Consider the following 21,154-nt stretch of genomic DNA (forward strand, 5'->3'; position numbering starts at 1 on the left):
CACAATTGTTAAAGTAAAATATATGAACTACCAAAGAAGTTTTCTAGAGACAATCCCTTCCAGCATTCAATTTATGGATCAAATATGTTTTGTATCAAAATCTTTTAAAATAATAGAAAACCACATGCAAGTGTTCATTTTTCAGACCTGTTTCATGGCTCTGTGCCTTGGACAAAAAGATGATTACGGTGTAAATCCACATCACGCTTCTCATTTCTCATCGTCTTCAGGTTTCTTTGTAAACTTGCGACAGTATGTCCACCTTTATGCCTGCAGTTTCCACAATAAAACGACATTGACCTTATGAGTGAGACCAATTAGAATCCGTTTACTACTTGTCCAAGAAAAGACAAAGTAACCAGCTACTTTATTTCAGCTGCATGATAACCAATCCATACATTGTCATTGTCTCACAAACTCCTTAAAACTCCTGCAGGTCTCTGATCTGTTTCAGTATTATATTCCAGAATAGATACCTTTTATCACGACATGTCTTACTGCTATAAGTCAGTTTAACATTACTTCCAACGGTGAAATCTGCTTCTCTGTGAACTAGAAAATAAGGAAAGTTTAAGCTTGAGTTTTACTAATTAATATGCTTGAGTTTTACAAATTATAATAAATTAATATTTTATTGGAATATTATTCTGTCATGAAACTACATATAAAATAAGTGTCATAAGACACCAACAATATTCCAAGATTTGATACTCAAATGCAAATTACTGTCTGAGACAGGTAGAAATAAGTTCAGCATATGACAAAAATAGACTGATGGTTAGAATGAATTAAAAAAATAAATGTTAGATTCATGTTACAAAAACTGATCCAAAAATGAATCTATCCATACTTTTTAATATCTAACATAACAATACATTAGTCTTCAACAACTAACCTGAAAAAAATGTAGAAAAAAAACATTGCAATCTGTCATGTTATTTTATTTTTCACACTGTCATGCAAAAAACAAGCTATATATTATCTTTAAATAATGACACCCTTTTACAGAATAACTTTAACACATTTCCAGTCTTCTCAACCTTAAGAATAAATAAAACTAAATAAAAAGAATTAAATCAAAAGGTTTATCTACATCATTTTCTTTGTGTTTATTGATCTTTTGATATTTACCTCATCAGTTTTTTTTTTTCATTTGTTAGTAGCTAATAAGATGGTTTGTATCTTTTCTGTGTTGCATGTTTCACTGCCCTGATTATCCGAGACAGAAAAATTCTTCTCACTCCTGCTTGCCTACTTGACAGCCCAAGTATAAGCCTTTTACAGGCTCTTTCTGCTCCTGTCCCTACCTGTCTGTATCATGACAAGCGAAGAACTTATGTGAAAACAAGCTCCTCTGTGGACTAAAACATTTTGTTTTAAAAGCAGAATATTCGAGATGACAGACAACATTTTAACAACATGCATGTTATATGTTAATGTGTCAAACCTGTATCCAATCTCCATACTTTCAACAATTAGAAGATAAAGATATGAATCCACATCATGCATCTCATCTCTGGTCGTCTTGGTTTCCTTTAAAAAATTGTAGTAGTTGTGCCATTCACACAACACAAGACGTATTTTAATCTTTACACTTTAACATCAAAGATAGCTGCATGGGTTTCCTGTGCTGCCATTACCTTAACTGGTATGTTTTGCTCTCTTCGGGCTTCAGCTCAACAAGCTTGTGTCTGAAACTGTATGAAAGTAATTGAAACCGTTTCTGAAAAAGAAATGAACATGTGAAAAATGAGTCCCTCCTCCGGAAATCACTTTTAACCTCAGCCTCTGCCTTTTACTTCACATAGGAAAACACCAGCTTCCTTTCTTGCTTGTCACATGATCGCCTACTTTCCAGGAAGTGCATAAAATATTAACTAGATAACATATTGAAGCAAAAATAAACTTTGCTAAACTAACCATTATTTCTTTCTGTGGGCCTTCAACATTTGTGGCTACTTAATACATTTCCGATCAAATTAAATCTAAAATTTCACTAAATTCTTAAAAATGTAAAAACATTGTGGAACTCATCCGACATTATATGTATGGGTGAACCTGAAAATGTAGCAGAACATCTTAAAGATAAAATAAGATTTTTTATTATTATTATTTGTTTCTGTTTGTTGTTAATATAATTAAGTAACAGGTATCCGTCACAATCTGAGCTTTGTATATGTTTTGTGCATGTTTGCCTTATTTCAGGAGCCAATATTTTTAACTGTGTGGTAAATTCCTGCCATTATTACTGACTCTATCTGAAATTTGCAGATCAGAGATTTTCATGACCACAACACGTAGCTGACATTATATGCGTGGTTAGCATCTACAAGTTGTTGCTTTGTTGTTCTGGTTTTGTAAATACTTGGAAGAAGATGATGTTCACATTCTATATCTCATCTCTACTCATCTTCAGGTTCCTCCGCAAAATCATTACAGTAAACCTGTAAATTTAGCAGAATCTTTAAACCTTTAAACATCATGCATTTCCTGTGTTCTCATAGCATTCACCCTATTTGATCTCATTTCATTTTACTTTTATGTAACAACAGATTATGAATGGAGGAAACCATTCTTTCAATTCATCTAGAAAAATCTATAAATCCTTGGTTCCTCTTCTGGCATATATATAATACATAAATAGAATATGTATGATGAACAAAACCTGTTTTCTATCATCTTCCATTTCGCCCCTACAGACTGGCAACTGATGTGGGTGGGCAATTTCCTTTTTGGCTCATCATGCAGTCTTGAGTCATGAGTTCTTTGTAAACACACAGGAAGCTTTACTTGAGGAATTTTGGTGTCATCTTTCAGAACTGTATAAAAATGTTGCAATCTGCAGGCTGAAGTATTAAAAACCCTGATGACTTATTTACAGTTATTACAGGTTTAACTACTTCAAGACTGGCATCTGTTTTGGGTAACAAAACCTCCATTAACACTTTCTGACTGTTCCTGGACAGTGGTTGTGTGGTGGTTCCCACCAGGATTATCCTGAAAGCTTGAATAAAGATAGCTGGACTTTTTAGTTATTGAAAATGTATCAGCTTTCTTCTACAGGGCTTCTTCAGTTTGATATTTTAAAAAAAACAAAACCAAAAGCTGCCTCTGTTTATGTTCTTAGGATCGTGATGGAGATTTAGAGGCAACAACTAATCTTTCCAGAGGTCACTCAAAAGCATTTAAACAGTTGCTATGGTTAACTCACTAAAACCCAATGAACAATTTAAGTCTAATTTAAAGACTCCATGATTTACAGCTACAATAAATATGTTAAATATGTTATGTTGTATGTTATGTTGTTTCTTTTTTTAATTAGTTCAGATGCTGGTTTTATAACTTGTTTTTATAATTGTGTACCTGTCTGCTTTTGCATACTTTTCATTTAGCTGTTTGTCTCATTAATTATTAATTTTCTACATTTTGGTATCATTGTATCATAATGTTGGGACTGACACTTTGTGCAATTCTGGATGTCTTAAAAGTGGCTTATACAAGCCCCCTGCTCTTTAAACATTAGCACAAGGTGTACCTGGGGAAACCAAAGTGCAATGGAAATCAGTGTTGGATGGCTGTTAGTTTCAGGCCTTCAAGTGGCATTGCATTAAAAACATACATGATTCTGTCATAATAATCATTGATTCAGGACCATTCCCAGAAATTATTTGTCTGGTACTATCAGTTGATGGTACCATTCCCAAAAGCGGGTAAATCTTGCAAAAAGTATAAACCAAACATGACTCTCAATCAGGTTAAGAAAAAAACTGAATTAGTTTGATATTAAAACCCACTCAAAGTTTCATTAACCCTCAAAAAAGTTACATTTATGCAGGTTAATTGAATTCGACTGAAAGGATGACTGTTTTTATAGAAAAAAAATCATATGATACTGCGTAGATGCAATGCTGTGGTTCTTGCTGACATCAAAGCATCTTGCAGCTGACTATAGTTACTGACAGATCTATATGTTGGAAGATCAAGGTATCGCACAAGTTATCGTGTGGTTAGCTTTTGTATGTTGTATGCAGACTGTGGTTTAATGCTGCCTTCCTGTTGGTGTCAAACTATTTTTCCCCACACATTTTTACAAATTTTATTCTGACAATTCTCACATGAAAAACGTCTTAAAGAACAAAGATAAAAAGAAAGCTAAACAAAAGTGACAAGTTTGTGCATTTAGTTATTTTCCAGTCTATTTTCTGGACATTTAATTTGCTTTTTCTCCCCTTTTTTCCCCTGATCTGTCCTGTGTTTTGAATCTGAACCTGACCCTGGCCTCAGAAACCTGAGGCCAGGGTCAGGTTTATTCCACTTAAAGTGCTTGACATCCCATTCCACCTCATTAAAAATATGAATTCCTCCCTTTTATCATCATCTGGACAAACAAACCATGATATCTCAATAAAAGCCTATATAATCTTATCAATGCAATCTTAAAATGAATTGGATACAAAACTTTCTTTAAAAAATAAAAAGGTTTTTGTTACCAAAGTTAATCTTTAAAAAGGGGTGGGAGAGAGTTTAAAATGCATGTTTGACGTTAACAAACTTCCTATTCACCTCTCATAATTCCATAAACAAGTACTTCTAATTTGCCTACTTTTGTACAAACACAACTTCTCTCCCCATAAATATCTCATTTGGAATACTAAATATATCAAATATAAAAATAAAATGGATTTTTCTGTGACAACTGCATTAGAAACCAGATTCTATTCTGCAATTATTTTGAATTGTGTTCATATTAAAGATCAAAGAAAAGAGTAATTATAAGTCCCTCAGACATTTTATCATCACAACCTCAAAGTACATGTACTTGGAATGGCGCTTTTGTAGATATTAATTGGAAAGAAGTATGGAGGTAATAAACACTGTTGCACAAATAAAGTAAAAATAAATAAATAAATAAATAAATACTTCAAAATAATTCATCATATTCATCCCACTAACCCAATTCTTAAGAGATATGGGAAAGATCTTAATTGTTTACTCTTTGTGTCCAGAAAGGCTTTTCCATCTTTTTGTGGAGTGTCATGTCAGATTTTTTTGGATGAACATCAAACAGCTGTTTTTATTTACTTGTGTCATTCAAAAGTTTCGTCAACTAGAGAAGATATTATTTTGTTCTGCGATGATACTGATATAATGTGAAAAAAAATATTAAAAGTATTTCTGTTAATTCTTCTCATTTTGTCTGATAAATACTGCATTCATATAAGTACATTTTAAACACAGGACTTTTTGATATCCTATTCCCTTAATGTTTAATGTCTATTTTAACGTTTAACGCGATGTAAGTCACCTTTTCTGTGTAAGTAGTCTGATTCTTTCATTTTCAATGGAGCTAGCAAAGTCATACTTGAATGAATGATTGTTAAACACATTATTGTCTCTATAACATTCTTTTTTTTTTAATTATTTTTATTATTATTATTCATGTTATCCAATGTATGACAGTGTAATTAAGCTCATAATAAATAAAAGAATAAATAAATAAATAAATAAAACTCCCTTTTCCGGGAAGACGGTTTACCATCTCCATGGTAACAGCGGTACGCCTGGATATTGCAGTTTCTGTGAGAAGTTGGTTTAAAACTAATTGTTTTTATTGACTGCTCAAATAAAATTATCTATGCATCTATGGCCCACACGGTCACTAAGAAAAGTTATGCTCATGAAGCCGCGACGCGGGAGCGGACCTATGACTACTTATACGGTGAGTGAAATTACCCGAAGGTAAGCTAACGTTTGAACTATCTGCTAGCTTGTTGCTGGTTGTTCATCTGTTCGCCTCAGATCCGGTGTTCACCGTGTCATCGGAGCTGGACCACACGAAGGCCGCGGCCAATGCGATGAAGAATCGGCTTGTAAGTGTCAGTTTTCACTGTAGGTTGCGTCATTAGTTACCAAAGTAAATCTTAAATATTCACTCTCACTGCTTGAGCCACTGTTATTGCTTTTTTCTAGCAGCCTAATGTAACTTTACATGCAGGTGTGAAGGTAGGATTAAAATGTTCATATTCATTATGTAGCCACTTTGTAATGTTGAAACATTTTAACTTAATAATTCACAAAGACTACAGCATTTGTTCTCTCGAGTTTTATACTTAATATAAAATATAACCTGAAAGAAATGTCAGCTTTCAGTTTTTAATGCTGAGCATCACAGGCCATATTTTAGTCTTTTACAAGCTGTCTTCTGCATTACCCAGCTTCCAGACTCCTACTAGTGGCTTTTTACTTGTTAGTTCCTGAGTTGTTATTGTTAGAATATTAAAAAAGAAAATGATTAAATGGGAAATATGTTCAGTATCTAACAATATTCTCCTCTCCGTACTCAGAAAAGAGTGCCTGAGTTTACATCTATGTTTAGTGACAACCCGCGCTACATTGTCAAACTGGACACTTTGGTTCCAGTTCCAGCCTTTATTGATCATCGCTGGCGAGGACACACAGAGCAGCGCAGAGAGGTGCTGCAACAGCTGGCTGGGTAACAAAGCATAGGCAAATGTATTTAAGATGTCATTTATCAGTTTGTGTTTGTAACCTTTGACTATCTCTTCGTCAGGGTTGTTCCTAATGCTCAGACATGGCTGAAAAGGGAGGAGTACCGTGTGACTGGGGCTGATTACTGCAAATACTTCAAACGGTTTGAGCTATTAGCCAGGAATCTGAAACTAGGATTTACACAAATAGCATGCAGCTGATATTTTTATACAGTGTCAAGTAAAACTGAACTCTCTGTTCACCGTGTATGTCTGCAAATGTTGGTAAAGCTTCTGGCACTTGTGTTGCAATTATTTTTTCCTTAGCCCACTGATTCCCTTGGTACAGCAGTTTCCTCCAAATTTCATTTTGGCGTCGCCAGGGTGAGTTCCCCATGTTCTTTATATTTCTCTATATTTGTTGCCATTTTTTTTCTGAACTTTGATCTTTGCGTCATCTCAGAGAGGACTTTTTAACCACTTATGGAAAAGATGATGAGCAACAACCCACTCACTGCACCGTGGGGGTTCAGACGGACTATAGAGAGAATGAAACACAGACTGATCCATACAACCCTGAGTATGTTGTACAACCAGGAACAACTCCTTCAGAGCTTCTGCAACTGGCAGCTTTGACTTGGGGTATGAGATAAACTGATAACATCTTCACCAGCTGGAAGCAAATAATAAGCTTGTTTAACCCATGAATCTTCAAGATTCCTCCCGATCATTGTAATAATCTTAATCTGTTGGTTTCCTTATATAGGCTATTATGAATTGGCTTTCATTATGTTTTTTTTTTCCCCCTGTCTGTAAAGCGTCTAGAGATGGCATTGCTGTGATTTGACGCTATATAAAGTTGAATTGAATTGAATAGAATAAACATTATATGATAAATCACTGTTTTTGAGGGGCTGCACGGTGGTGCAGTGGTTAGCACTGTGGCCTCACAGCAAGAAGGTCACTGGTTCAATCCTTGGCTGGTTTGGTCAGTGGCCTTTCTGTGTGGAGTTTGCATGTTCTCCCCGTGTATGCGTGGGTTCTCTCCAGGTTCTCTGGCTTCCTCCCACCATCCAAAGACATGCATGTTAGGTTAATTGGTCACTCTAAATTGCCCTTAGGAATGAGTGTGAGCGTGAGTGGTTGTTTGTCTCTCTGTGTGGCCCTGCAATGGACTGGCAAGCTGTCCAGGGTGTACCCTGCCTGTCACCCAAAGCCAGCTGGGATAGGCTCCAGCTTCCCCACAACCCTGAATTGGAATAAGCGGTTCAGAAAATGAATCACTGTTTTTGTCTTGTCACTTCTCCTCAGGTCATGGTTTGCCAGCAGGCCTGGCAGAGGTGGAAATGATAGAGCGGCTACGTGCAAAGCGAGCTTGGGAGGCCAGCCTCCCTCCACTGAATGACTTGAGCCAGCTCGACAAGAGGAGGCGTATGATGGAGGAGATGGAGGCCAAGCAGTGGGCTTTCAGAGAACAAGAAATCCAGAAGTGAGGAGAAGTGGACTTGTACATTTAAATAATAATGGTTCACTTTTTATTTCAGCTGACTGAGCATACACCCTACAGACTAAAGTACCTTTCATTTATCTAGCCTCTTCGTAGTATTCAATCCAAATTGAAGTCCCAGCCTGTGCGCCTTTGCTGCATGTTTCTCTTTCAAACAAATTGTTCTCTGAGCATTTATTTTAATTCTTTGACCCCCATCTTTTTTATATGGTCCAGGCTGCAGGAGGCTCGTCTTGCTGTGCTAAAAGACCTGTTGAGGCAGAAAGTAGAGGATCAGAGGGATCTCACAATTGAGAGACTGAACCAGACATATTCTGACCAGCAAAGAAACAAGGAAATCAAGCTACACAAAATTCACAATGACTATGTCAGGTGTAAGATATCCTCTAATGTTGATCACTATTAATCAGGGCTATTTTTCACTCCTTGCTTTCTAGTCCTCACTTTTCATTTGTCTGTAGCACTGAGAAGACTGGAAGCCAAGAGAAAAAATGTTGAGGGGAAGCTCCAGCGACGGGACATCGTCACTGATTCCAAGATCTATGTCCCTCAAACCCTCAGGGACACTTTAACAGACAATGGGATAGACAAGTTCAAAAGCCATGACTTAGTCACTTACGAAGGTCTGAATATAGATGCTTCTTCGTAATAACTCAGTGTTTCCATAAAAACACTTCAAATACTACAAAATGTCTTTATTTTTAAGGTAACTGTAATATGTTGACCACAGGCTTGCTAGAGGTGGAGGCACGACTCAATGAATCAGTCTTCAACCCTCTAAAAAAAAGATCCAAACCCAAAGTCATCAATGGCGTGACCGAGTCCCCTGTGAACAGAGCAGTGGAACTATTAAAGAAATACAAGGTACAGCAGATAAAATAATCAGATGTATCACACAAGATTTTGCTGCCTGCAGTTGATGGCTGCATATGATTGATGGTTGATGCAAATTATGGCTCTGCAGGCCCATAGGGAGGAGGTGACCGTGCAAACCAATAAAAAGTCCTTGCGTTGTCTTGTGAAAAAGAAGAAACCAGATCCTCTTCCTGTCACTCCCAGAGTGGAACAGCCTCTAGAGGTAAACTCGCATTGATCGATTGATCATTTGTCAATTCCTTATGCATTATATATGCTGTCTGCTAATCAATGTAATGTATATGTCTGTGTTAAGGGAGATGAAGAGGCTGAGCTTGCTGCAATCAACCTGCAGAAATTACTGAGAGGAAGAAGTGTCCAGTATGAGGTCTGTATGTGTGCCCCAGATCACGCATATAATCTTATTTTTCCAAGTTGCAACAGTAATTTTTCATTTACTTCAGATTTAAGTTCAGGTTCATTTCTCTTGTTTTACAGATGTTTAAGGCCAAAGAAAACCACCAGGAGCTAATCCTGGAACTAAGGACAGTCCATGCCCTCCAGAGTGATAAGCAGCAGCTACTGAAAGCTGACAAAGAACTTGTATTGACCCTGGAGAAGCAGAGAAACCAACAGAGACTAAAAGTAAAGCAAACTCTTAGAGCCACAAAATGTTAAAATGTTTAGAAATATCAGTCTCATCATCCCATTATACCTTTTTTCCCCTAGATCTGTCAAGAAGAAGCATCTCATGCCAGAGTGGTAGGCGCAGAACTTCAGCAAGTGTTCGACGCTTTGTCCAAGGAGTTGATTCATTTCCAGGAGGAGCGCAGGATTCATGCATTTGCACTTCTGGCTGAGAGAGAGCGTCGTCGTCGAGAGGCCGAGGAGAGTGGAAGGAGGCAGGTGGAAGAACACAGACGTAGAGATGAGGATGAGATCTTCAGACAAGTATGTACATTTTTCTGTTACAAGGGAACAACGGAGTTCATTATGAAAAATTGTACATGTTTCAAGGGACTGTTTTCTCATTAAACTTCTTTTAATGCTCATCGACGTCAATACTTTGTCACAGGTGGTACAAGTCCACCAGGAAAGTGTTGATATGTATTTAGAGGACATCATATTGGAGACCGTGGAGAAGGTAGCTGACCAGCAGGCCAGAGAAGAGATCCACAAGAAGGCAAAAGACCTCAGTGATATTGCTTATTCTATGGAGGAAAGGTAATCTGTATGTCCACTGACACTTTTTTTAACAAATATATTCCAACCTAAAACTAACACTGAAATATCATATGTATGTGGGAGCAGCCAGGGCAGCCTCCAGTTGGAGGAGATCGTGTCGGAGCTTGTGTACAGCTTTCTCGTCCCAGAAGTCGAGAAGATCAATGTCAGGCAAAGAGGTGAGTGTTTGCACATTTTATCAAAAGAATGAAAGAATAGTAGCAAATTAAAAGTACATTATAAAGTTGTATATGAATTAAAAGCACAAAATAAAGACTCAGTGTTTTTACAAGCAAAGAAAATGAATTTATCCTGTCTGACCTTCTCTCTCTCGGATAGTGCACCAAAAGCAACTGAAACACTTGCAGGCTGCTCAGAGCATCGTTCAGGGGACTGCTGCACCTGCTGGGATCCCTCCTCCAGTGGACTCACCGAGAACTCGTCTCAGAGTAGAAACCTCCAGTGGAGCTCTTGAGGAGACAATTAGTCAAGCAGAGCAGCACCGCACTGAAACTGAATAAAGTGTTTGATATCTAATCTAAAGATTGTGTGCTCTTGTATTTAAGGCATTGGCTTTGTATCTCTGTCTTTTGGGTTTATTGTGCCTTTGTTGGTTTCTAGTACTTGCAAATTGTATCTGGAATAAACAGTGTATTTGTACGAAAAGCTGTCTAGTAAACTGTCTAGCTATCTTTCCTACGTAAAGTTTAATGTGAACTGAATTTAGACATAGCAGTCCTAGAAAACATTAAAATTTCTGTGTACATTTACATTGTTTTATATCAGCAAAGTACTTTATCACTTTATTTGATCAGAAATATAATTGTCTTGAATCCTCGGAACATCGTTCTGTCTTTGAAAATCAGGTACTCTGATTCAACCATGAAAACAGTAAAAATTTGTAATCATTTCATAGCATGTGTAACTTATGATACTGGTCGAATACAGCAAGATTTTAATTTAGACCAATGTTACTAAAATTTTGTTTACATAAACACTTTTCAATATGTCAAACACTATGTATTGCCTTTATGAACATTTACTCAAAGAGGATCAGTAAGTTTTTGCCATCAGTCGTCCTTAAATGTATTCATACCCTTCCATTCCATACGTCACTTGTAAACTAATATTTTGTTGAACAATCCTTTGAGGCCATATTTTCTGTAAAATCAGACTTCTGCACCTGTTGACAAGTATTTTGGCCCAAGAACCCTAATAGGTCCGGGATATTTTTTTTTTTATTATTCTTTTGCATTCAATTTGAAAAAGCAATGTCTCATTTCACACAATTGTATCTTTTTTTTATTTATTTAACATGAAACGAATGTTTAATCTGAGATTTGGCCACAAGAGGGCAGCAATACCTCAAACAAAACTTCAAGAGACCAGTAAAAGTCTTCAGTGTTCCTGGGAGAGAGAAACGTCCACTGCTGGTGACAGATGAGACTAATGATCCAACTATATTCCTCCGTTTACGTTGAGCGTGTGAGGTTACGTTACTGCGACGGTAACAGCGTAAATCCACGTGGGCGGGGCTTGAGTTCTCACTTGGTCCCGAGGGCTGCAACCAGGTGTACTTAAAAACAACCAGTCCCATATTAAATCAGCCAGCAACAAGTCCAACAGGAAAAGGAAACTCATTCTCACCTGTTCAATACAAAAAAATCATCCCTAAGCGACCGCGCGAGGCTGGACTGTCAGGACCAAACACAGACATCCGGACATCTGGAGGCATCAGGTGAGTGGGCTGGCTCGCCTCTGTTGGCTGACTCACTGAAAGTTGCCGGTTTTGAACTTGTAAAGCAGAGGTTGTTGGTTGTTTGTTTAAAGCGTAAGTGTAAAGATTAAGATCGACACACACATCGAAGATATTCTTCGTTTAGCTATGAGGTTAACTAGTGTGTCCAAGGAATTTAGGAATTTTATCCAAACAGGGATTTTATTTGGAAGTTTGTGGATAAACTGGCTTTTCTCTGCTACAGGAAGTTAAAGTTAACTACAATCAGCTCTACAATTTTATTTTAAACATGGAAAGTTGTGAGTGATTACTGCTGCTGGTTTCATAAAGAAGAGAAGCTACACAAAGCATTACATAAAACTTCATTAAGCTTCATTCTGGCTGTGGTGCAAGGACATTTGCTTGGTGTATTTAAAAAAGTAAACTATTTACATTTCTGCAATCAATAGTATTTGATGCTATACAACTAAATTACATGTAAATGCAAGGCTGGAAAATGTGGAGAGAAATATTATAAATGCTTCCATTAGAAATCCTGCTATAAAAAGCTTTATATTGTTTCTGTACCGCTGCAATTTGTGGGCATTACCTTTAGATGTAGTTAGAGATGGTTCCTTACTGTGAACACTTAGCTTTAGTGAATAGGTTAGACTAAAAGGTACTTAATAGCCTTAGCCGATTCACAGTCAGCCTTACTTTATGTATGCGTCTTACACTTTTATTTAAAGAGAGAATAGAGGAAAATGAGGCTGCCACCATATTGTGCTCTTATTTTTTTGAAGGCTCCAACACTCGAGCTCAGAATTGTGGATCATATTTTGTATTGCTTGAGGAACAGCCTTTTACATGACAATGTATAAAGGTTTTATGCCAAGAAAGCATTTTAGAAATTGACATTTCGTTACTAAATGGAAAACAAGACCATTTCACAGATGACAAAGTCATAGGGCAATATAATCTATAACTAAATAAACAAAGAAAATATATGAGTTAAAAAGCAGGATCTGTCAGATCTGTAAGATTTTTATCTTAATTTGACCTGGAAAATTACATTGAGATTAAAAACATCTTCTTCACTGGAGTCCTGGCAAAGATACACAATTAGCTGTTTCTAACAACTCAGTTATAAACCTATACAAACAAAAGATAGAAAAGACAAAACGTTACATTAACAGGTAATAAAAACCATGTGGTCTATGCAATGGTTTCTACTTCAACGGCTCTCAGTTTAGATTTAAGTGCTCAATAATATCTATTCAGTTGGATTTTTATTTTGCTCTTACATATTTCATGCAAACGTTGCAGCCTTTAGTAATTTTTTTTACCGTTCAGTCTAATAAGGGTCATGGGGGAGCTGGAGCCTAATCCCAGCAAACATCAGGCAAAAGGCAGGGTACACCCTGGACAGGTCAGTCACAGGCAGCAATGACAAAAGCCCCTTTACCATATCTGTAGGTACATATATGAGTCATATATGAGAGTAAGAGAGCAACAAAAGAACTTGTGAATGGAAAGAGAAAGGATCTGTACTTACATCATTTAAGGAACAAGTAATTATGGATCAGTCCATGTATTGCTTTAAGTATGCCAATTAATACTCCTTCAGGGGGACAGCAGGCTACTGAGAGTGTATCTCACAGTGGTGTTTTGACATGATAGAATTATGAAATAGATCTCAAGTAAGCATCTTATACAGCATCATTTAAAGACATTAGAAATAAAATAAAAATCACAACAAAATAAAAAGATTTAATTATGTTTCAGGTAAGAATGAGCAACAATGCTGCTGATACACACACTGTAAAGGAAGTGGACACCAAGCAAACTGAAGAGGATGAGGAGGGTAAGGAAGTAGATGATGAGGAGCCCAGAGAATGTGGAGTGTGTGGGGATGTGGCCAAGGGTTACCATTTCAACGCCCTGACATGCGAAGGCTGCAAAGGCTTCTTCAGGTGAACTGTCTCTCCTTGTCATCTCTTGCGTATCCATGCAGCTGCTTCTGCTTTGTACTTTTGGTTCTGTACTTCCACATTATGAATGATTATTCATTTTAATATCCAATTAACTTCTTACGTTTTATAGTTTCCCAGTTAAATGGCAGGTACCAAAGTGCATTGCTTCTATAAACAGGCATTCTCACATCAGTCAGTGCAGTGATACATCAACGGATATTAATTGTGTGATCAATGATTATTAGTTTTCAAATACCTTTTTTAATTCATGACTCATTTCATGACACTCCCACTTCCGTGCTTCTGTGTCTGAAACTGTGCGTTTACTACAGTAGTACTGGCCATATTCAGGCCAAACATGCTGAACTACAACTCAGATTGGTCTGATGTGATGACGTCATCCCCAGAGTCTGTAATATTTCAATATTCTGTACATATTTTGGTGGGACGGTGGGGGGGACTTCATTGTCCCCAAAAATTAATACAGACTGAGCTCTGTTTATGAACAGTGAAAGTAGCCACACTTTGTGCATGAGCAACATGCATGTGACATATCAGTCATAGAAAGCTGCTTTGCAAATGTAAAAAATAAGCTAGTCTTCAGGTTGCAGTGTTAATATAATGTGGGGAACTCCTTTATATAAAAATTACACTGCTGGTATGCAGGGAATGTGCACACACTGGAGTGGAATACCAACCAATCCCTGAGCACTTCAGGGACTTTGTTTCCAATTAGCCGTTCTTATAATTTTAGTGTCGATTGTTAATAAAAAGAAAATCTCTGCTTGTTAACTAGCAATTAATGCAGCCTTCGAGGTAAACATTTCTCAATAATTTGACATTTAAATGTTGTTGCCACAGGGATCATCTGTCACAGACATATATATATGCTCATAATGTGCACATGCAGATGTAATACTAAATAAAAAGTTTTTTTTCAGTTTTGAAATCCGAAGGAGAAGTTTTAGATCAGTGAACAGTTTTATTTTTGAGGTTGGTAGGTGTTGAATGGGGTCTGGTTAACTCATTGTAAACTGATCTGAAATAATATGATATCTGAAATATCAGACAATGAAGGGTTTTATGTGAAAAGTTTGAACTGTCAAACTTCATCAGACCATTGATATTTTCTAGTTATAATTCATTGTAGCTGCTCTATTGGTTGCATTGACTAAATTAATTCATTGCAGAAGTTTAATCAATTCAAATTTATGGGTAACTTTTTGTAATCACTGAAGTATTTCTAAGTTGTTAAACATGATACTGTACTTGTTTCACTCCTCTTGTTTTCAATGATCTTTGACTCCAAATTAGCTCCTTACTAGCTTCACTCGTTAGAAATAATAATTAATGTAGAAAGAAAGAAAGCTGTGTTGTTTAAGGTAAGAAAATTATGAACTGCATTAAGAAAACTGTACTTCAGAGTGAATATAATATAGTAAAATACTACATTATTTTGACCAGATTTTTACAGTTAAATATGAGATTGCTGCTGAAAGGTAAAGTCATTGGAGTTCTGCTCAGTTTTGTTTACTATAACCTCATTCTTCTCTTCAGTATTTGTTACAGTGTGGTTACCAGTTTTAGTACAAAATTTCATCATGTAATTTAGACGAGATTTTGGGCAAAATGGAGTGGCCTGATGGGAAATGACCCACTCCTAGAATCTGTGTAACACAATATTTGTTTTCACTCTAAGTCAGATTTGTGTTTTTTAGCTAATACTAAGTGGATTTTTTTTCAAAATAATTATTTCAGACGGGCCATAAAGAGGTCAGTGCAGCTCCACTGTCCGTTCCTGAACAAATGCATCATAACAAAAAACAACCGCCGGTCGTGTCAAGCCTGCCGGTTCCGTAAATGCCAGGCCATTGGCATGCGCCAAGAGAGTAAGTGGCGAGATGCAAAAGGGACACTCTGTTGACCACTTTACCTCTTGCAGACTCGAAGTGAGGAAAACTTGGACCAACAGATTCAGACATCGCTTCTTCCTCATGGCTGTGAAAAGTCAAAAGAATGAAAGAAGAGTAGAACACTGTAATATTGCACAGTGACTGAAATGAGTTATTTAAATACATTTAACTGTTTGTATGTTAATGTGTATATTTTGATGCAGCTGCGCCTAGGAGTTGCTACGAAACAAAGTTTCCTTGTTTCCCACTGTTCAATGATGATAAAGCTTCTATTATATTCTAAAATTCAGGTTTGTTCTTTCATTTTAGATGAGGCTCTGTAAATTCTTCAGCATTTATTTGCTTTGGTTGCTGATCATATCCTGTATTGATGCATGACAATACAGGATATTGATGTGGTTTTTTTTTTTATATTGCACTTAAGGTATTTATTTAAATGAATATATTAATGATACAATAAGAACAACACCTTTACAGAAAGAGAAGAAAAAATAAAGCAATTAGCTGTTTATTGTTTATTATATTTCACTGTGACGTATAAACATATATTTCCATTATTTCTTTATGTCTGCGTAGTGGTCATGTCTGAGAAGGAGGTGTTGGAGAGGCGGAGCCGTATAAACAAGAAGAAGATGCATAATGCAAAAACACAGCTTTCATCCCAACAAGAAGAAATAATTCAGGAGCTTCTCTGTAGCCACCGCAGCACATTTGACTTTGCATTTTCCCGCTTCACTGGATTTAGGGTGTGTGATTGACTCGTTAAAGTGTTCATCATCCTTATCCTTGAACTTGTCTGATGTTTTTTTTTTTTTTTCTTCAGCCAATAGACAGAGACATCCTGACAAACAGTGAGCACAGTCCAGCTCACCCATCGACCAACTGCCCTACAAAGACCTGCAGTTCCGCTGGTAAATCCTCAGCTGACCCCACAGAGTCCTTGCACGCGTGTTCCTCCTCCAATAGTATCTTCAGCGACTGCGACAACCACAAAGGAGATGGGAACAATCGTGTGTATACGGCTCTTCCTCACATGGCCGACCTAACGACATACATGATCCAGGACATCATTCGTTTTTCCAAAAGTCTTCGAGACTTCCGGTAAATACTTTTATGTTCAAACATGCTTTAATCTGTGCAGGTTTCATGCTTGTAGCCAGTAGTCTGGTTTCTTCCAGGTCTTTAAGCATGGAGGACCAGATATCCCTGCTGAAGGGAGCCACATTTGAAATCATGCTGATTCGTTTCAACATGGTGTTCAACTCAACAACAGACAAATGGGAATGTGGCCATATAACATACTGCATACACGATGTTGTTCGAGGTGAGACTTCTAATGCAAACACAGCCATGTCAGAATCTACACATAAGAGTATAAAAAGTATAAATTATAAGTATGTTATTACCTTATGATGAATGAAGCAGCTGCACAGAGGTAGGAATCCAGGTCAGAGTTCACATCAGTGAGCTCAATCGAAACAAAAGCAGCTCAAGAACTTCAGATGCAGAACTTTTCATTTAGAGGTGTCACTTTCTGTATTGCTTTCACTTGGGATGCACTTTGTTGATACTTTTCATCTCATTTGCAAACTGCTAATATACATAAAAATATCAGGAACAAATTTGCGTTCTGCCTCAGCTCTTTTCACGTGTTGTCAGTTGTGTGATTCCTGCAGGGGAAACAGTCATCAGAATGTAGTCAGACGGGTCCTATCTCTTCAAAGATCATCCAATCTGGAGTTCACATTCATTCGTCTTGTTTCTGTTTCTGCTTGTAGGTTGAGGGTCAGGAATGCTGTTGTCGTTGTTTGCAAGATTTCTTTAAAAGTTCATCTCATAGTTTTAGGTGATCATTGACATGTTTGTGAGAGTCCAGTGGTTGTATGTAAAGATTTCATATCAGACAGGTCAGGATTTTAACTTCAGGTCACACTGATCTGGGTCAGGTGTGATCTGTTGGTCAAACAAGTCTGACAAGCAACGCTACAGAATGCTGGATGAACTAAGGGATTTTTTTTTTTTTTTTTTTACAAATATTTCTAATAAGCCTTGTCGATACAAGTTGCTTGTGTAAACCAGTTTCTAAGAACAATTGTTAGCACGTGGTGAGGTGGTTAAGCAACACAGCATGGAGGTTTAGAGTTCGCATTTTCCCTCCCAGGCTGAAAATATTCATTTTAGGAGAAGTAATTATTCTAAATGAGCTGTGTCTGTGAATCTGCATGATTATTGTCGTTTTTATTTATAAATTGCCCCATGATGGGCTGGCAAACTGTCCAATGTGTATCCTACTTTTCACCCTTTTAGAATCGGAGGAACATGAGTTGGATGAAGGGAAACTAAAGACGGATTCAACAGAGACTCTAAATAATTGCTACTTAGAGAAATTATGTTATTGTGCAAAAAAAACAAATGAATAAGTCGATCATTTTAAAAAATGGATGAACACTAGCAGAATAAACTCTGCTGATTAAGATTTTTTTTTATGGGTTTATACTGTGTGTTTCTTACATCTATTCTTGTAGCAACAAGTCATGTCAGCATTTAGAAGGAATAAAACCTATTTTACTTCAACATTCATATGGAGCTAGATAAATCCAGTAAATGACTAAATACACCAAAGTTTAAACTTTTTCTGCATTTTTGTTCCATATTTCGAGTCACAGTAACAAAAGGTTTAAGTGGATAGCAGGGCCGGATCAAAAGTGCACAGGCCCCTGGGCCCGGAACGTTCCAGGGGGCCCCTTCCCCACCACAACATTTCCAAAATTGTGAATGATACACTGTGGAACTAGCCAATCAGCCAATCGTACACATAGCAAGGCACTAGACACTGTGGTGTAACTATCTGGCTTTTATGTACATTTTGTTCCAATAAACAATTGGTGGTGTTTCCTCGACCATAGGCCCCAAGTGGGCGTGGGGCCCTGGGCCTGTGCCCATAATGTCCATTGGATAATCCGGCCTTGGTGGATCGTCTTGAAATCTCACAGGCTATTCAAGCACTGTTGTCAACAGACCTTAGGTCTAAGTGGGTTCAAGGAACACCTTAAACAATACGAAGGATGGATGATAAAAACTAAATGACACAATTAAATGATTATCTCCTATCCCTGTACTGATTAGTTTGCATCACTCATCACAAAAATTGCAGATAAAGACCCTTTTTTTTTTTTTTAAATCCGTTTTTGAGAAACATCTGGAGAATCAGAATATTTCTAAAAATGTGGATCTCGTTAACTAAACATGCATTTTGGGCTATTTTGAAAGTAACAAAGAATGACTGACAATTCTTCAAAATCATCATATATTCATGAGATGCCAGGGTTAAGACGTTTTTGGAGACTAACTAATTGGACAACATATTTGTGTGATGAAAGAATGAGACTGGTAGTTTTACATTATCACTCTTGCTGCTTGGAATATTGTTTACCCTCTTCTAGCTGCATGCTTTCCCAATCAGACATCATTCTTGGCATATTATGTAAAGCTGGACTCTTGGTAGATTATGTGGTATGCAGGGCATGGATTTCTGAATTTTTCATGGCATCTGATAATGATGTTGCTACTCTGCAATGCTGTTCTTGTAATATAAAGGAAAAGAAAAAAAACCCTGCTAGCTAGCACTAGGGGTGTTTGGGTGGTGCTGACCCAGTTCCTCCATTCTAGTCCTGTCACTGAGCTGCTCCCCAATGTGTTGCAGCGGGTTTCCAGCTGTCTCTCATCGAGCCCATCTACAAATTTCACCACACGCTGCGCAAGCTGGACCTGCAGGAGGAGGAGTATGCCATCATACAGGCCATGTCCCTGTTTTCTCCAGGTAGCAGCAGGTCTTCAGTTCATCCCAGTCCGTACAAATCAATCATTAATGAAGTCTGTAAATATTTAAACCCACAAACGTGCATTTTGTAGCCAGCAGATTATAGCAATGCATTTACAGACGTTTGACCCACCAGATCGTCCCGGAGTGCAGCAGCACAGCGTGATCGACAGGGTTCATGAAAACCTGGCACTCACACTGAAAACCTGGATTGACTGCAAGAGAACAGACCCAAATAAACAGTAAGTAAAAGGTCACACTCAGTCCATTCAATGTGAAACCTTCCACATGTTTATCAACCTTTGTCTACTTTTTTTTTTTTTTTTTTTTCTTTGCCAGCCTGCTGTTCCCCAAAGTGATAGCCTGCTTTACAGAGTTGAGAACAATGGCTGAAGAGTACAGCAAACAGATTCTGCAGATCCAGGACATCCATCCCAACACGATTACTCCTCTTATTATGGAGGTGGTCAGTAAAAACAGCTCTTGTGACTTCTGAAGCTGACTTATAAAACTCATAGGCAACTCAAGAACTTTTAATGTCATTAATGTTATTTAAAATAAAAAACTTTGCGCTGTATGTGCCCACTGATTTAAATGAAAGCATCCTTTTGCAGCCAAAATAATTGTATAAAATACCTTTAGGAACAGAAGTAAGCTCAGTCCGGCTAATGTCATCTTTTCCTTACACACCATAAAGTATCCATGTTTATCTTGATAGGTGTCAAAGCAGTGGTGCCGTGAAAAGTTATTGGTATGTTACTCTGCTTATATTAAGTGAACTTCGTGCGGTTTGATGTTTACTTGTAAATGTTGCGTACAGAACTGTGAGACTGTTTAAAGTATTTTCTCTGAAAATGCAGGAAGACTAAGTTGCCAAGTCATTGTTTGCCATTTATATTTGCTACCTCAGGTTGTTGTGTTTATGTTTTCATGTAAAACAGAAAATCCGACACTCTTTGTACTAAAACTACATAAAGGTTTCCATTAGCTTGTAACATATGATTGTGCTTCATAATCACCAACAGGCTGCCAACCTGTAAACACTGCCACGCTGTGGTCAATGTCAAAAATGAATAAATGGTTTAATATAAAAGAAAAACGGTTTTAGTTCTTGCATATGAAAAGAACTACTTTGATTTCCAACTGACATATTGCGTGACATGTTGACTTCATTGTGCAGAATCTAGAGGTGCTGGGGAAGACGTGGTTACAGGTTAGATGTGTGATAAATGGCTCAAAATTCTTCCTCTTTTCCATCATTGATCACATTCAGATGAAATTTGTCACAGTGTTTTATTTCAGGCTGCTGCAGCAGCTGCTTTGAGGTGACAAACTAAAAGGCAAGCCCAAGTTTAATAAATTTTTGTTCAAAGTGTCGTCTTTGTCTTTAATCCTGCCAAACTCTGCTGTGTGGTTTTTTTTCCCTTTGCTATTTCTTCCCCAAATCGGAACAGTAGAGTGTGTCTACATCTTTCTAGAGCAAAGCTGGACACTGGTTCATAAGGAGATGAAAGCTGAAGGCTCAGCTTAGTAGACTGCTCATAGAAACCACAAGCTGGTCTGCAGTCTGAGTGCAAAAGGCTTTTTTTTCCTCGTGGTATGGAACTATGACGTCTTTAAGCAATGATGGAGTTGGATCATTAACGGCTTTATGTGC

At 37.4% G+C, this 21,154-nt stretch overlaps 2 protein-coding genes across 2 annotated transcripts; both read left to right on the forward strand.

Annotated features, from left to right (window-relative positions):
* Window positions 1-5,643: 5,643 nt before the first annotated feature.
* On the forward strand, window positions 5,644-10,595 carry cfap91 (cilia and flagella associated protein 91; the record flags this gene model as incomplete). Its single annotated transcript, XM_079254678.1, has 17 exons — window positions 5,644-5,719; window positions 5,800-5,870; window positions 6,345-6,493; window positions 6,572-6,652; window positions 6,816-6,872; window positions 6,952-7,130; window positions 7,800-7,977; window positions 8,212-8,369; window positions 8,457-8,618; window positions 8,726-8,859; window positions 8,960-9,073; window positions 9,167-9,238; window positions 9,349-9,495; window positions 9,580-9,801; window positions 9,926-10,074; window positions 10,162-10,253; window positions 10,414-10,595. 17 exons carry the CDS (start codon window positions 5,644-5,646, stop codon window positions 10,593-10,595), a joined length of 2,223 nt encoding a protein of 740 aa, XP_079110804.1.
* Window positions 10,596-13,582: 2,987 nt separating this feature from the next.
* nr1i2 (nuclear receptor subfamily 1, group I, member 2) lies at window positions 13,583-19,993 on the forward strand (the record flags this gene model as incomplete). The annotated part of the gene is made up of 8 exons (XM_079254679.1): window positions 13,583-13,764; window positions 15,523-15,653; window positions 16,254-16,423; window positions 16,501-16,778; window positions 16,856-17,001; window positions 19,381-19,497; window positions 19,634-19,739; window positions 19,837-19,993. The coding sequence occupies 8 exons, from the start codon at window positions 13,583-13,585 to the stop codon at window positions 19,991-19,993; spliced, it is 1,287 nt and encodes a 428-aa protein (XP_079110805.1).
* Between the last annotated feature and the right edge of the window lie 1,161 nt (window positions 19,994-21,154).

Source organism: Telmatherina bonti, assembly GCF_933228915.1.
Source record: "Telmatherina bonti genome assembly, chromosome: 15".
In the NCBI taxonomy this organism is placed as follows: domain Eukaryota; kingdom Metazoa; phylum Chordata; class Actinopteri; order Atheriniformes; family Telmatherinidae; genus Telmatherina; species Telmatherina bonti.